At 45.5% G+C, this 17,040-nt stretch overlaps 1 protein-coding gene across 2 annotated transcripts in view; it reads right to left on the reverse strand.

The window, feature by feature from the left end:
• Positions 1-269: 269 nt before the first annotated feature.
• The window catches only part of Parn (poly(A)-specific ribonuclease), a 125,819-nt gene continuing 109,048 nt past the window's right edge, over positions 270-17,040 (reverse strand). Inside the window, exons 23-24 of one of the 2 annotated variants that reach the window (XM_034507847.2) lie at positions 4,853-5,046; positions 270-1,313 (exon numbers count right to left, since the gene is read on the reverse strand). In XM_034507847.2, the coding sequence (XP_034363738.1) occupies positions 1,261-1,313; positions 4,853-5,046 (247 nt within the window). In that variant the 3' untranslated portion in view covers positions 270-1,260. The remainder of the gene's footprint in view (positions 1,314-4,852; positions 5,047-17,040) is intronic. The other variant, XM_034507848.2, reaches the window with a different exon arrangement.

Below are 17,040 nucleotides of genomic sequence, written 5' to 3' on the forward strand. Positions count from 1 at the left end.
TACGTCTGAAGACTTGGTGGAGCCAATGGCCCTGGTTTGTTCCCTCCGTGCTCAAACTGAGTCAGGGCAACTGAGCCTTAAAGACGCGGGGCACCTCTTTCTACCACGTCTGTTGTCACAAGATCCTGGGGGGACAGGAAAAGGTTAGAAACTTTGTGAGTGAGAAAAAGTGTTTTACACATGGAGGTGTGCAACTCTGTGATGGGAGCTTGAGGCGAGGACAGAGGGGACGTGCATCAATCACACCAAAGAAAAAGTTAAAGGCGGGGTTCTAGAAAATTTTCTTTAATTTCATCTTTTTGAAATTATTTTCATGATACAAAAGCTTTACACGTCTAGAAGTGTCTGCTGTGGAGTGCCCTGCAGGAGCATGTGATCCTCTGCTACTGAAACTTGTCTGAATGAGGGCTTGATGCATGCTGTAGACCTGCCACTGTCACAAGACACACAGACAGACAGACAGACAGACAGACAGACAGACAGACACACACACACAGACACATACACACGCACACACACAGAGACACAGACACAGACACACACATACACATACACACAGACACAGACACACACACACACACACACACACACACACACACACACACACACACACACCATGTACCCACCAGATACAGATACACAAAGACATACGGTAAGGAAAGGAAAAGCTGCTGACCATGAAGGCAGCATTGTGCATAGGAACAGAAGAGCCAGCTTCTCACCCACACATCACCACACCCCACAGAAGACAAGTATCTGAGGGAAAGTAACTTGAAATAACAAACTCTCAAAGCCCGGGCATCTGTTGAGATGACACTGAGTTAGCACAGGAAGGTCCCCATTGAAAAGACAAGCCTGCGTGCTGTTTCTAGGCAGCAGTAGGAGGATAGCGGGGCACATTTCAGGCAGGAGAAGCTCAGCAGAAATCTGCCTAGAACACGCCGGAGGTTGGCTCTCCTGGCATGGTTCACAGCTGACTTCCTCCCTGGTGGACTTGCCAACATTCACCACGGCAGGCAGGTTTTCCAAGAGCAGGAATTAGTAACACACAAACTTGCAGTAGCCCTCAACCATGACGTGAGCCAAAGGTCAGTTTAGATTAAAAGGGATGATAGATACAGCCATAAAAGTAAAAAGGAGCTTTTACAGGAAATAAACGGGTTCCAAAACTCTCCTATGCCATATTAAGTGTCTGCAGTATGGCTTCCAAACAGGTAGGCTGGGCTGTTGCAGCAGCACCTTCAGTGTGCTCCATCTCTGCTACCACGTGTCAGGGACTTCAAAGAGCACAGGGGGGCTATCGGAGACACTTCCTGTGGGTAAAAGAGAAGCAGATTAAGGACATGGACAGTTACTAGATGCAACAATACACTGCTGACTAGCGCCACCAGCACCCTGTGCACACTGTACACAGGTAGGTTCTGGACTTGGGGACAGACCCAGCACATGAAGGGAAAACAGGAATCTTCGGGGAGGAAGCACACCACCTGACTTGCTTTAGCTGCCTCAGTTTGCTCACAGTGTAACTGAACAGATCAGCTCAGGAATTTTGGAATGCTTGTTTCCCCCTCACCCCCAAAAGGAGAGGCTAATTAACATTCCTGGTCAGCTCAGGAACTTTGGAAAGGTCATGGGACACTTGCCAGATGGAAGAGGCTGATTAACACTCCTCAGACCACAGGGTAGGAACCCACCTGTGGATGGAGAAGACTCAGAGCATGTAGACACATTCGGCAGGACGGACCAACCCTTGCCACCTACAGACAAGGGAAGTCCTTGCCACCTCATTCCCTAAAGACCAATCAGTTTAAAAAGTCACACTTCTGCCAATCACATTGTACCTAATGGCTGCTGCCCTAAAAACTATAAAAACTGGCCAATCGGGCTGCCCAGGGTCACTGCCTCTCCTTCGGGTGCAGGATGACACCAATGCATTGGAACAATAAAATTCACTTGCTTTTTGCATGATCCATGACTCTGCGTGGTTCACTCAGGGGGTCTCCAGTAAGCTAAGGCTCCCCAAGAGTCTTATATAAGCACTCCTTGGACCTCTCCTGTGTATACAACATTCTCTGCTGGCAACCAAGCTGGGTATTTAATTCACATACTTCACAAAAGCCCACCAGGCAGCCACCGTTGTCCCCATGAACAGACAGAGAGGTGAGCCTGAGGAGAGTTTAGAGCAAGCACCTAGCTCTTTGCTATAGCAGCAACAGCCTGAGTTTCCATGAGAGGCTGTACTTTTGCCATTTGTACAGCAGTGGTGGGGTGGCAGGGGCAACACAGCTGGATGAGTACTGAAGCACCTTGACCAGACTGGCTTGAGAGCAGACTGAGCGGAGAAAAAGCATGCTCATAACAGAAAACACATCCAGGCCTGCCACTGAGGTAGACAGAAAAACAGGCAGAGCCAAGGCTCTGAAACAGATTCAAAACCCTGGCAACAGCCTAAATGTCCTTAAACTAAGAAATGGGTCAGCAGCAGTATATCCTCACAATGGAGGAATACACAAAGGAATACTCAACAATACACAAAGGCTCAATGCAAATTACACAGACCGCTATTGTATTATATCAGGCTAAAGGGAGGAACCCACAGCTTCCTGCTGTGTGGGTCCATGGGCAAGACAATTTAGGAAGGCAGACTGCAGAAACAGATAGCAAACCAGCTGCCAGGACTGGGGGATCTGGAAAGCAGCATGAAAGAATTTTCTGGAACGACAAAACTGTTTTCTGTCTGGTTCACTATAGTTCTTATATGACTTCACATATATGCAAACATATCAAACTTTACATCTAAAACTGATTATTTTCATTGGGCACAAATAGTCTTAAAAACTAATCACAAAAATGTTTTATTTAAATGAGCTACATCAGTGGCTCGGTAGATGAGAGTGACTGCTGCTCCCGAAAACCTGAAATCAGTTCCCAACACCCAACACCCGTGTCAGGCAGCTCACAAATACCTGCAATCCAGCTCCAGGGAATCTGACACTCTCTTATAACCTCCTAAGGCACCGCCCCCCAACACACACACAATATAACACATAAAAGAAATCCAACAAAACTGTACTAACCTAAGGGCTTAAGCTTGCAAACTGCAGCAGTGTTAAAACTGGCAAACCTCGGGGCTTAGAACCAGCATGTAAAGCTTGGCTGTGCTGTGTTCTAAAGAGCAGAAGAGCCTTGCTCAGTGTCTGCAGGACAAGAAGTGACCATAAGCAGGCTGTCTCTTCCTTTGGCTACCTCTGCAAACACTGTTCCGCTAGGGGTCTGCTAGCTAATGGCTGGCCCAACAACATTCTGAGCATGGCTAGGTCCCCACCATGGCCCTGAGATTTCCTGGAGTGAAGCTAAAACTGGGGTCTCACTGGGCCCCTAAAACAATACACACAGCTAAAGCAAGCATATTATGGAAATCACCAGTTCATTCATCTTGACTTGGGAAAACAAGTCACTCGTGCTTCCTGAAGGCCACTGAACCCAGTGGAAGTGGCATGCCAGTCTTCCTTTACCATCAATGTGCCTTAAACCACTCTGAGGGAGGGAGGGGGAGGGAAGAAGTTGGGGGAGAGAGGCTACCAAGCACCCCTGTCACTATGCACATAAAGGGAGACTCCATCACCTGCTGCTCCCTCCATCCCTCCCTTCTGTGGGACAGGGTTTGGTGTAGCCCTGGCCTCTTGCCCAGCTACCCTTGCTGAGCTGGGGAGCACATGACAGATTGGTAAGGAAGCTCCATGGGAACTGATCACTAGTGTTGAGTGGCTTCACCTCGTGCCTTGTTTCTGATTTACAACAGCTGCAGGAACTTTCCTTCGTGAAGAATGTTCCAAGTCCTGGGCAGTTTGGACAAATCTCCACTGCAGAGCAGAGGTGTGCGGGGCTTCGGAGCTGGGTGGTCTCATGCACGTGAGCCCCGGGCTGAGACAGCTCAAGAGCAGCTCCATAACTGTTTCCTCTCTCACTGGACAGCAGCAGCCTCACTGCATGTTTATAAAGTCTGGCAAAATCCGAAGTGGGTTCTGAGGGTCAGGTGCCTCCTGACACAGCAGGTCACAACAGAAACCCAACAAACGGTTATTTCTCCTGCTACTTAGACACTTTTGTTACACTTGATATTTAACTCCTACTATATCTAGAATGGCAAAAGGTTTTGGTAAGCATTTGGCACCATTTTATATGGTACCTGTGGAGGTCTCTTTGAGAGGTATTAAGGCCTCTGCCATGTTATCAAGGTGATTATTTCTGTGTTCTGTAATTATTTCAGGCAGCCTCAGTGTTTAGGACATGTGTTTAGATTTATACAGAAGCAACTCCTTGTGTTAAATTTCAGCAACACTCTGGCTTTTTATAGAATCGGGGCTTCTTCTAGCATCTCCAATTAAAATGTATCACTCCTTGTGTCTTAAAGGCTCATGTCTGAATACTCAGCCCTCAGCTTGTGGTGTTACTTAGTAGGCTGTGGGGCCTGTAAGGTAGAATCTGGATATTGGAATCAGGTCTTTGAGGGTTAAACCCACCCTGGTTCTGGTTTGGATCAGCTCCTCCACTTCTTATTTGCTAATGCCAGGTACCCCTTGCTCTAGCCACACAGACAGAGAAGTATCTATGTCATCATGCTGAAACCCCTCAGAAACCATGAGCCCAAACCAACCTTTCTTCCCTTAATCTGTTTGCCAAGTAATCTATCACAGCAATGAAAGAGCTTTTCCCACAGTATACCTCAGTACATCAGGCCCCGTGGGTACCACACAGAGGCTGCCTTCATATGAAGTCCTGCAATCATTTTGCTCCCCAACTATGAGCCTCCTGAGGCCTGAAGTAGTCCGTGATCAGAGTCAATACCAACCTGCCAAGGAAAGCTCCTTCTTCATTCTTTTTAACTTCTTGGCCTTTTTCCTTCCCTCTGGGAGAGGGTCTGCACAGGAATCTGTGTGTTCAAGCTCAGAGTCAGAGATCTCCTCTGATTCTCGTTCCTCCAAGCCAGCTTCCCCTTGGTCGGGACTCAGAGTTCTCTTTCCAACCATGCCAGCTGCTGTGGAGCTGAAGGGACAGGGTGAGCTGCATGAGTGGAGCTGGGAACAGGAAGACACCTCAGTGATCAAAGAGCCTGACAACACCTCACTGGTGGGCAGCATCTGAGATGGAGACCCACAGTTCACCAGGGACAAACCGGTCAGAGGCTGGCTCCACCAGACAGTAACAGCACCTTCAGGGCTGCTGATAGAGGCACAGCAGGACGGAGAAACAGTTGACCCAGCTGTTCTTGCACAGCTCAGAACTAGAAAAGCTACTGTGCATACTTTGTAATTCACTTCTCTTCCAAAACGGTGAGCTGTTAAGTTTATAATGAAACCTGCTTTTGTTTTAAGTATTTATAGGATTTGATATATTAAATTAAATAGATTATAGGTCTGATTTTTTCTTAAGAAAATATATTTCTGGAAATGAAACTTGATACAGAGCAGTCCATGTGGCTAACAAGCCCTACCCCCTAAAAATGGGTCTGTAAATAGGGCTTTTCCCTAAATAAGGAGAACATTAAAAAACAAAGACAAACACCCCCCATAAACACCCCCAAACAAAAGCATTCTACTTAAGTCAAGCCTTCAAGCAGAGTGAGCAGGAAGAAAAGAGAGCTGACCTCATTCCTATTAGCTACAGACAAGTCAAAACTCTGGCTGGCCAATTCTGTTCCCCGCAGGGTCCTCCCATCTCTTCTGCACTTGATAGCCACTTGAGACAGGCCACCTACAGCACTGGCCTCCTGCTTCACCTCTGCTACGTTGGGGGGGGGGGGGAAGCTTTGTTCTGTTTTTATTTTGTAGCATTGTCCCAGGGAGACCGGGGGTGGGGGTGGGGTGGGGGATGGAGAGGGCACACCTAACAAAACAACATATATGCATGACTTAAGCCAAGGGTCCTGCTTCTGGGAGTTCAGAAGATAAGTCTCCAACGGTGCAAAAAATGCCTGTGTGTCATTCATTACCATGCCATCTGTAACTGCAGAACACAGCAAAGCAACTGAATGTTCAAGTATAGGAAAATGAACGGAAACACTATAAAACATAACATCTAAACAATGTGTACAGAGTGTCCAGAAAAGACTGAAAATAAAGGAAGAACCAGCAATGTCTATGCAGTGGTTTCCAGTAACAAAAACACAAAAGGGCAGAGTGTAAAGAGAGCACGTGACCGCTCTCCTCATGCCATGTGCTGTGGCGGAGAGCTAGGAGGCCCAAGTAGTCAGCAGCAGTGAGTATGCTGCTGTCGTGTAGATGAGCACACACTGCAGGGAGGCCAAGGCTGGGAGATGCCAGGGGAGAAAGCTTACTGCGTGAGCAGGGAGATGGAGGGAGGTAGGTACATAGGAGAACCCCACAGGCTCCAGGTGCCAGATGCCACAAACAAAAGAGACCCTGGTTCAGTTCATAGAGCCCACACATGGCAGCTCACTCTGCCTGTAACTCCTGCTGCAGGGAATCCAAGGCCTCTAAACTCACACGTGTACACACACACACACACACACACACACACTCTAAAAATCTTTAAACATAGTACCACACGCAAGTGACCAAATGTCAGTACATGAGATGTAGAGTGAAAAATTATCGGGCGGTGGTGGCGCACGCCTTTAATCCCAGCACTTGGGAGGCAGAGGCAGGCAGATTTCTGAGTTCGAGGCCAGCCTGGTCTACAGAGTGAGTTCCAGGACAGCCAGGACACAGAGAAACCCTGTCTCGAATCCCCACCCCCCACCCCCAAAATTATAAAGATCATTTTATAAAATATATACAGGCTCTTTCTTTACCCCTAGACCTGAGCAAAAGAATGCAGGTTCACTAGTTCCAGAAAGCGGAACTGAATGTAAGATTTCAGGCCTTCACTGCCCTAGGATACATTCCAGGAGGAGTACATTATCCCAGAGTCAGAGGACACTTGCTGGATTAACATTCCTCAAGCCTCAGGGAAGAGAACCCACCTGTGGGCAGAGAAGGCCCAAAGCAGAAAGACACATTCCTGACCACAAAGAAAACTGCAAGTGAGACTGAGAAATAGTTGGGCAAGTGGCAGGGCAACAACTGAGAAATAGTTGATCAAGAGGCATGACAAGACCACATTTTTGAGACGAATGGGTATACAGAGTGTTTTCCACATGACCCTGATTCACTTAGGTTGCGTTCCTCTGGAATTCTCCGCTATTTTTATGTTATGTTTCCTTGACAACCCTTCACCCCCCCTCCCTACTACCCTGGTTTGTGGTTTTCCCTTTTAAAAAGCCCCTCAGCTTGCTGGTCTTTTGTCAAATTCAGGTCCTGCGTGGGCAAGCGATTTGACCGTTGGCTAGCCAACTTTCCCTAATAAACCTCTGCTGATTGCATACAGGTATGGTATCTTGCGATTTTTGGGTGGCCGTGATTTCTCCAGACTTGAGTAAGGGTCTCCCGAGTTTGGGGGTCTTCAGAGTCTGTAGGGACATTTAATACTCAAACCCCACAGAAGTGGGGAAGAGAAAGGGAGAAAATAAAGAGAGAAGAGTGTATATTTAAACATGATTCAGAAATACATTCAGCCTAATAACACAAGAAAAAAGCAATCTTGGCCATGTGCCAATGTGTATCTGTGGGAATGTCCTCTCTAGGCTCCCAGCTTGGAGATGGCACAGGCTTTCTCAGTCTTCAATGCCCTAGTCCTTGCTCATCCAGTAGCCCCTGGATTCTCAATATTATCTCAGGAGCTGCCTGCAAATACCCTGCTGTCCTACCCCAAACTCCTGTTGGCTTTCTACCCACAGGCTGCCACTGCGGGCACACACAACGTTGCCTTGGACAGCAGGGTCACAGTTGACTAATCTCATCCTCTCTACTTTTCTCTAGTCTCTCTCTTTACAAATTGGAAATGTGAGCAAGGTACTCCCAGCTCAAGGCTGTCTTTTGGTTCTCCACTATAAACCTGAACAGAAGCCACCTGCACAGCCTCCAGGACCACGTCCTCTCATCTTCTCCTTCCGTGGCTCAGGTACAGGCTTACCTGTGCATCCCACCAAACACCATGTCCACAGTCTAAGGACATTCTGCATTTCCTATTTCAATGTTCCTGTTCTTGCAAAGTGCTACCTTGGCCCTTCCTCTCAAACACCACAGTCACAGGTTCTGCTTAATGCTCTATACACTCCATGCCACATGCTGTACCTGGCTTTCTCAAATGACATTCCTTTTTACTTAGACTAAACAGAAACTGGGAACAGAAAAAGCACCTATTAGCAGAGAAACTGCTAAACACCTGGGGTTGTCCTTACTGTGAGGCACCCGTGAGCACTCACACTCGAGGAGGTACTGATACATTAAAGGAGGTGAATCAAAAAAATGTTCCAAGGAGATAACGCCCTCATATAACAGTGTGGAAACTTCATTTTGCTGTTTATAGGAAACTCTAGAAGAGATAAAGCCAAACATATGAAGAAAACAGTTCTCAAGGGATGATGGGGGTAGGAGAGGCAGGACTGCTGGAACTTGGGGCTGGCCTGAGTTATACAGTGAGTTCAACAATAGCCTGGGTAACACACAGAAACTCTGTCTTAAATCAACAAAGACAAGAACTTTCTGCATACCAATACAATATAGTGCTTGAAGTCTTAGCTACAGCAGTAAGACAACTGGAGAAGGTCAAGGGAAGAACTCAAAGTATCTTTATTTTCAGATGCTATGACAGAATACACAAGTGACCCTAAAAGCTCCACCAGGAACTCCTACAGCTGATAAATGCTGTCAGCAAAGCAGCCACATACAAAAGTAACTCAGAATTATAACCCTCCTATAATAGACAGACTGAGAAGAAATCAGATAAATACATTTCACAATAGCCTCAAATAATGTCATTAATATTTTGGAATAGCTCCAACCAAGCAAGTGAAAGCACTCATGTGCTAAACACCTTTAAGACACTGAAGAAAAAAAAAAAAAAAAACACAACTTAAGCTTTCAGAAGATGGAAAGATCCCATGCTCAAGAAACAGTAAGATTAACATAGTAAAAATAAGCATCCTGCTGGGAGGGAGTGGTGTTCGCCTTTAATACCTGCCCTCAGGAGGCAGAGGCAGGTGGATCACTGAGCTCATGACCAGCCTGACCCACAGATTGAGTTCCAGGACAGCCAGGGTTACAAACAAAAAGCTATTCTACCAAAAGTAGTTTATAGATTCAATGTAATCTCCATCAAATTCTAACACAATTCTTTTATAAATTTTGAAAGGGCAATTTTCAGTTTTATATAAACACACACACACACACACACACACACACACACACACACACACACACACATGCATACAATAGCTAAAACAATCCTGACTAGTAAAAAAAGCTACTGGAGTTATTACCATCCCCAACCTCTGACTGTCCTTTAGAATTATCATAATAAAAACAGCACGGTACTGTCACAAATACACGTGTTGGTCAACAGATTCAAACTGAAGACCCAGTCATAGATCTACACATGGATGGACACCTGACTTTTTATAGAGAGCTAGCAATAATGCACACTGTAAGAAAGATAGCACCTTCAACAGATGATGCTGGTCAGACTGGATGTCTGCATCTAGAGGAATGCAAATAGATCCATACTTACCATCCTGTACAAACCCAACTCCAAAAGGACCTCAACATAAAACCAGACACACTGAACTTGACAGAAGAGAAAGTGGGGAAGAGCCTTGAACTCATTGGCACAAGAGACAACTTACGCTGTTAGCATAGGCACTAAGATCAACAACTAATGAATGGGACCTGTGGTGGCTTGAATAGGTTTAGCCTCCATAGACTCATGTGTTCGAGTGCTTGGCCCATGGGAAGTTGGCACTGTTAGGAGGTGTGGCCTTGTTGGAAGAAGTGTGTGTCATTGTGTAGGCAGATTTGAGGTCTCAAGCTCTGCCTATTGTGGAATTTCAGAACCTTCTCCTAGCTGCGGGAGACATAGAACTCTTGGCTCCTCCAGTACTATGTCTGCCTGTACAACATCATGCTTCCCACCAGGATGATAATGGACTGAACCTCTGAAATTGTAAGTCAGCACTAATTAAATGTTTGCCTTTGTAAGAGTTGCCTAGGTCATGGTGTCTCTTCACAGCAATAAAACCCTAAGACAGGATCTCATGACACTGAGAAGCTTCTGCAGAGCAAAGAACACTGTCATCCAGACAAAGAGAGAGCCTATGGAATGAGAAAAGACTTTTACCAACTCCATATCTTATATGGAGCTAAAGTATAAAATACATAAAGAACCAAAAACACTAGATATCAAGAAAACAAATGATCCAGTTTAAAAATGGGGTACAGATCTAAACAAAATATTCTTAAAAGAGGAAACTCAAACAGCTGAGAAACACTAAGAAATATTCACTATCCTTAACCATCCGAGAAATGCAAATCAAAACAACTTTGAAATTCCATCTTACATTGTCAGAATTGGCTAAGATCAAAACCACAAGTGACAGTTCATGCTGGATGTGAAGCAAGGGAACACTCCTCCATTGCTGGTGGGAGTGCAAACTTAGACAGCCACTATAGAATACAGAAATCAGTGTTCTGTAGTGGTTCCTCAGGAAGATGAAAATCGATCTGTCTCAAGACCCAGCTACACCAGTCTTGGGCATATACCAAAAGGACGCTTCGTTCTCCCACAGGGACGCTTGCTCAATATGTTCATGGCTCCTCTACTCACAATGCCAGACACTGGAGACAACTTAGATGTCCCTCAACAGAAGGTGGATAATGAAAATGTGGGACATCTACACAACCGAGTTTTACTTAGCCACTAAAAAATGACATCATGAATTTTTCAGGCAAATAGATGAAACTAATCATGCTGAGTGAGGTATCCCAGACAAGTATGGTATGTGCTGGCGTATGTGTGGATGTTAGCTGTAGGAAGGGCAGTGATAACCACGCTACACTCTACAGAACCTCAGGGGCAGGTATACAGTCAGGGACAAGAGCAGCAGTCCTTAACCCGTGGGTCATGAATACGTACATTATGATTCACAACAGTAGCTAACTTACAGGTATGAAGCAGTAGCGAAGATAATTTATGGTTGGGGTCCCCACAGCATGATGAACTGTGCAAAAGCATCACAGCAGTAGGAAGGGTGAGAACACTGGACTGGAGGGAACACGCAGGTCTCGTTAGAAAAATGAAATAAAACAGATATGGATGGAGGGAGGGGTTGCTGGAGTGGGAGGAGAGAGAGAAGAGAAATAGGAGAAGGAATGTGGAGAGAGACAGCTAAAATTAAGACCATTTGAGGGGTAATATAGAAACACAACATAGTGAAAGCTTCCTAAAATATATGCATATATGAAGGTGTCCAAATAATAAGCTACATAGGGCCCCAACCGGACATCTACTGTCCCAAATGAAGCTGCCGGTACCAGGAATGAGTTACATCTAATTGAGTTGTTGGTCAGAGGGTCTCATGGGAACCCTAAAACAACCAAGCTGTTGCCAAGACAGTAAGTTGCTCCCCACACACTGACAGCAAGGCCCCATTGTTGAAGACAACTCTTACACAACTCATTAAACATGGAGAAGGTGGGCTGGAGAGATGGCTCAGTGGTTAAGAGCACTGACTACTCTTCCAGAGGTCCTGAGTTCAATTCTCAGCAACCACATGGTGGCTCACAACCATCTGTAATGGGATCCGATGCCCTCTTCTGGTGTGTCTGAAGACAGCGACAGTACACTCACATACCTGAAGTAAATAAATAAATCTTAAAAAAAAAAAAAAAAGATATAAACACGGAGAACCGATACAGCTGTAGGGGTGTCTTTGATACAGGAATGTACTCTATAAGCTACCAAAGGGGGAACATAAACACCCACCAACCACAAACACTTTGATCTATAATAGTGTGCTGTCTTCAAACAATGCTAGTGTGGTGGTATTTATAGGGTAATTACAAGGTAACCAACCAATGACTAATTTGACTTAAAACCAACTCCACAAAATGGAATCCCCATCTGATACTGCTTGAGTAACTTAGAACCTGAAACTAGATAGCCCAGAGATCTAGGGTGAAACCTTCCTGGAATTTTTACAATTTGTTCCTGAATGTAAACCCTGATGCGTTTTCACTAGTGAGAATGAGTCACTGCTGGTAGCAGACGGTGACAAACACACTTCACAAGTGAAGTGATTGCAGGGAGTAAGCCTCCAGGTTTAGGCCCTGGTTCTGGCAGATCTCATGTGGGTTCCAGTGTGAACTGGTTGAGACCATGCTCTGAAGACTCCTGAGTCTGCAGGCCTTTGAACGAGCAATGTGCAAGCACATATTCACACTGCAGTTCACACTGCCTTCTCCTCATCTTCCAAGTGATTTTTTTCATGATGTGGAATAACATACTGATCCCTAAGATGCCAGGATGGAGCTCCTGCATGGGAACAGCACTGGAAATGCGCTGACCACACACGCACTTCTCTCTAGGCCCCATCCTGTTTCCCATCTGTCTTGACTTATCTCAGTCTACACTATCAGACAGAGGGAGTCCAGATGATAGGTGCTGCAGCGTAGTTACAGGTGCCATTCAGTTTACACTATGTTCCCATGGCATATGCTGCCTTGAACAAGAACCCTTATCCTCAGAACGGCTTCTCAATTGCAAAGCTGACTGAACACAACTGAGGTACACCCATCCCCCAGCCTGGAGGACTCATCCCTTTTTGATGCTTTGTCGTTCTTCTGCCTCCTTAGCCTATAGAGCTTGTGCTGTTACTCTGTCTGTGTCTGTCTGTCTGTCTGTCTGTCTGTCTGTCTGTCTGTCTGTCTCTGTGTGTGTGTGTGTGTGTACACGTGGTGGTTGAAATATGCTTGGCTTATAGTAGCACTACTAGGAAGTACGGCCTTGTTGGAAGTGTGTCATTGTCGGGGGTGGGCTTTCAGACCCTCCTTCTAGCTGTCTGGGCGCTGTCTTCTTCTGGCTGCCTTCAGATCGATATGTAGAACTCAAGGCTCCTCCAGCATCAAGTCTGCCTACATGATGCCATGCTTCCCACCATGATGATAACAGATTGAACCTCTGAACCTGTAAGCCAGCCCTGACTAAATGTTGTCCTTTATAAGACTTGCTCTAGGGGCCTGGAGAGATGACTCAGCAGTTAAGAGCACTGGCTGCTCTTCCAGAGGTCCTGAGTTCAATTCCCAGCAACCACATGGTGGCTCACAACCATCTGTAATGGGATCCAACACTCTCTTCTAATGTGTCTGAAGACAGCGACAGTATATTCATAAACAATACAATAAATAAATCTTTTAAGAGAGAGAGAGAGAGAGAGAGAGAGAGAGAGAGAGAGAGAGAGAGAGAGAGAGAGAGAAGGCATGCTTTGGTCATGCTGTTTCTCCACAGGAAAGGAAACCCTAAGAATAACACTCTCACAACTCTCACACACAGTCTCACACACACTCTTACCCTCCCTCTCTCTCTCTCTCCCTCCCTCCCTCCCTCCCTCCCTCCCTCCCTCCCTCCCTCTGTCTCTCTGTTTCTCTCTGTTGTCCCCCTCTCCGTTAAGCTCTAAGTACCTGGTACAGGGCCTAGAAAGCTAGTCCTCTGCTACTTTCCTAAGTGGAACAAATAAGTGGAAGCTCTCCCCCCAGAGCAAGAAGGCAAGCTTGAAGAAATACATGTGACAGCACATAGTTCATATTCATTAAAAAGATAGATGCATAACCTAGTAAGAGGCAGCTAAGGGAATGAACAAGAAATGAGGCGTGTCCCGTTGCTCAGAGAAGGAAACACATTAGGAAACGGTGGGTGAGTGGGAGCTGGAATGTGCTCTCTTACTGCATTTACACACTCACAGAGCCACATCCCACCAGCATGGCTGCTAATGTGTTTGCAGTAAGATCTGGGCAGGAGGAGGGGTGATGAACAGCTTTACTATGTTCAAACGCTAGCAAACTAACACTTCCCTTCCCTCCCCTTTGCCTCCCTCTTTTCCTTATGTGTGTGCATGTGTGTGTACCAATGTTTATGTGTGAAGGCAAGAAGAGATCAAGTATACTGTCCATCACTCTTTGCATTATTTCCTTGACAGGGTCTGTCACTGAACCTGGGCTAGTGGGCTGTCCGTGACCCCTCATGGTGCTAAGGTGACAGGTACAAGCACAGACATGCATGGCTCTTTATAGAGTGCTGGGGATAGGACTCAGGTCATCATGCTCATGCACAAGTGCTCTTACCCAGCCCGTGACTCTTGTTCCTAATCAAGCAATTGAATTTGAAAAGCAAAATTAACACGTACTAAGACATGTCTGTATGAGAGAGAGCTGCACTGCAGTGAAATGTATCGCCACAGGATGGGAGCACACACATCTGTCTGTGTGAGTTCTTATGAGATGGGAGCACACACATCTGTCTGTGTGAGTTCTTATGAGGTGGGAGCACACACGACTGTCTGTGTGAGTTCTTATGAGGTGGGAGCACACAGTCTGTCTATGTGAGTTCTCATGAGATAGGAGCACACATGTCTGTCTGTGTGAGTTCTCATGAGATGAAATCACACATCTGTCTGTGTGAGTTCTTATGAGGTGGGAGCACACATCTGTCTGTGTGAGTTCTTATGAGGTGGGAGTACACACATCTGTCTGTGTGAGTTCTTATGAGGTGGGAGCACACACATCTGTCTGTGTGAGTTCTTATGAGGTGGGAGCACACACATCTGTCTGTGTGAGTTCTTATGAGGTGGGAGCACACACATCTGTCTGTGTGAGTTCTTATGAGGTGGGAGCACACATCTCTGCATCTGTCAGGGAGGATTGGACAGAGGTTGTATGAGCACACATTCAATCCTTCACATGAAGCATATTTGTGAACATGAGACTGGCTTTAGTAAGAGAAAAAAACAATGGGTTACAAAGAATTTATATCAATCAATTAGAAATACTTTTCATAACAGTCTAGTTTGAAATTTTTTAATAATTCCTATTGTTAACTACTCTTACTTCAACATAGAAAACTTGGATGATGAAGACAGGAAAGACAGCTACTTTAATCTGAACTCCTAAATGAAGAACACTGAACGTCCAACTACCCAAAGCTAAACTGAGAACATCTAGAATAAGAATGAAGTCTACTTCTGTACTAAAATCTACCACTGACCAACTGATACACCTATGGGTCTGTGGAGAGAGGCTCACACCTGCCTGGACAGAGACGACGCCAGGCAGCAGAGGACTGACGTTAGCTGTAAATAACCTTGAAGAGGAAAAACAGGGAGAAGTGTGGGAGAAGTGTGCCAAAGAATACGCCTAGCGAGGGTGACCTTTAGAAGACTAGTTTGCCTCAGAACCCTAACATCTCTAGAGATGGTAGGCCCCAGATTCCTGATGGCATGAGCTAAAGTTTCTTCTGGAGTCTGCACCTGACCCTAGTGAAGGAGGAGCCAGACCAGCAGCAGCCAGACAGGCTTAGTGTCTGGGACCATGATCCTTCTGTTGAAGTCTCAGATGCAGGACACCAGGCAGTGTGGAGAGTGGAGGTGAGCAACAAGAATCAGCTAGCAGGTCAGGCAGCCATCTTCACATCCTGGTGGCTGGTAAGACCTCCAGCTTCTTGCTGCCCATGCCCTGAACTTGTATCCCTTAATCTAGTCAGAAAGTCACTAAAAATGAAAACTTAAAAGCCTCCCCTTTAGATCAGCAATAGAAAAAGATAAAAGATAAAAAGCCTCAGGTCTTCTATCAACACTACACTGGAAGTCCTAGCTAATCAGCACAGCAACAGACAGGAACAGTCATTTACTTACCTTAAAGGTGAAATTAATTACCTTTAATCCCAGCACTCAGGAGACAGAGGCAGGTAGTTCTCTGTTATAGATCAGCCTGGTCTACAGAGCAAGCCCCAGGTAGGCCAAGGCTATATGAGTAACCCTGTCTCAAAAACACTCAATCTGTCCGTCAGTCCGTCCATCCATCCATCCATCCATCCATCTATCCACCCACCCATCCATCTTGGCCTAGATTAAGTGTTAGTGTAGGAAGCTCTTTGAAATGTATCTTTGCTCTGAGATTACTTGACTTCTCTCTGGCTTGATTTTTGTGTCTGTATAAATTTTTAAAAATACTTTCTTATACTTTTTTCTAGCAATTTCATAGTTTTTAATTTTATGATTAGGTGTAGGTGATCAATTTCAACCACAAGTTTATGTACGATAGGAGGCAAGGGCACACCTTTACGTTTGCAAGAATTTATACAGACACAAAAATCAAGCCAGAGAGAAGTCAAGTAATCTCAGAGCAAAGATATATTTCAAAGAGCTTCTTACACTATCACTTTACACAGGAAAGTAGTGTATAAGCTTGTCTTTATCAGCGGATTAGGTGCTTGTCACTGACACTGCCTGCCTGAATGCTCTATACTTGGGACCAACATGGTGGAGAAAAGAATCCCATCCTGTACGTTGTCAGACCTTTACATACTCGATACAGTACAAGCACCCCACACACAAACTATTTAATTGATCGACTAAAAACTGTATCTGCCTCTACCCTCTCCTTGAGTTCCTCAGCCAGTTTTGGCTCACTCTTAACAAGCAAGGAATGAGTAATTAGAACATGTTTAAAAAGAGTCTCTGATTAGGGAGACAACCTAAGACAACTTTCACTCATACAAAGCCAAGCAAGGAAAGCAAGGGACCCTTAAAACCCAGATGTGGTCCTTACCTCACACCTAGCACTGGGAGGCCCCTCCCTCAGGAAGGGAGGACATAACTGCTCAGAGGCTGGCCCTAAGACCCCGAGGAACACCGAACACCAAGGATGCTAACCCCCTCATAGAAAATGTGGCCCTACTGCATATAACTGACTCATATAATTCTGTATCCTTTAAATCGTGTCTAGATTTTTTATGACATCTATATGATAAAATGCTATCTAAGTAGTCATTACACTTTATCTTTGGCAACAGTAATAAGAAACAAAAGTCTGTACATCTTAGTACAGATGCAATTATCTTCTCTGAAAATTCTAACAGCCATTTGGCTGAACC

The sequence above is a fragment of the Arvicanthis niloticus genome, chromosome 6 (genome assembly GCF_011762505.2).
Source record: "Arvicanthis niloticus isolate mArvNil1 chromosome 6, mArvNil1.pat.X, whole genome shotgun sequence".
NCBI classification, from domain to species: domain Eukaryota; kingdom Metazoa; phylum Chordata; class Mammalia; order Rodentia; family Muridae; genus Arvicanthis; species Arvicanthis niloticus.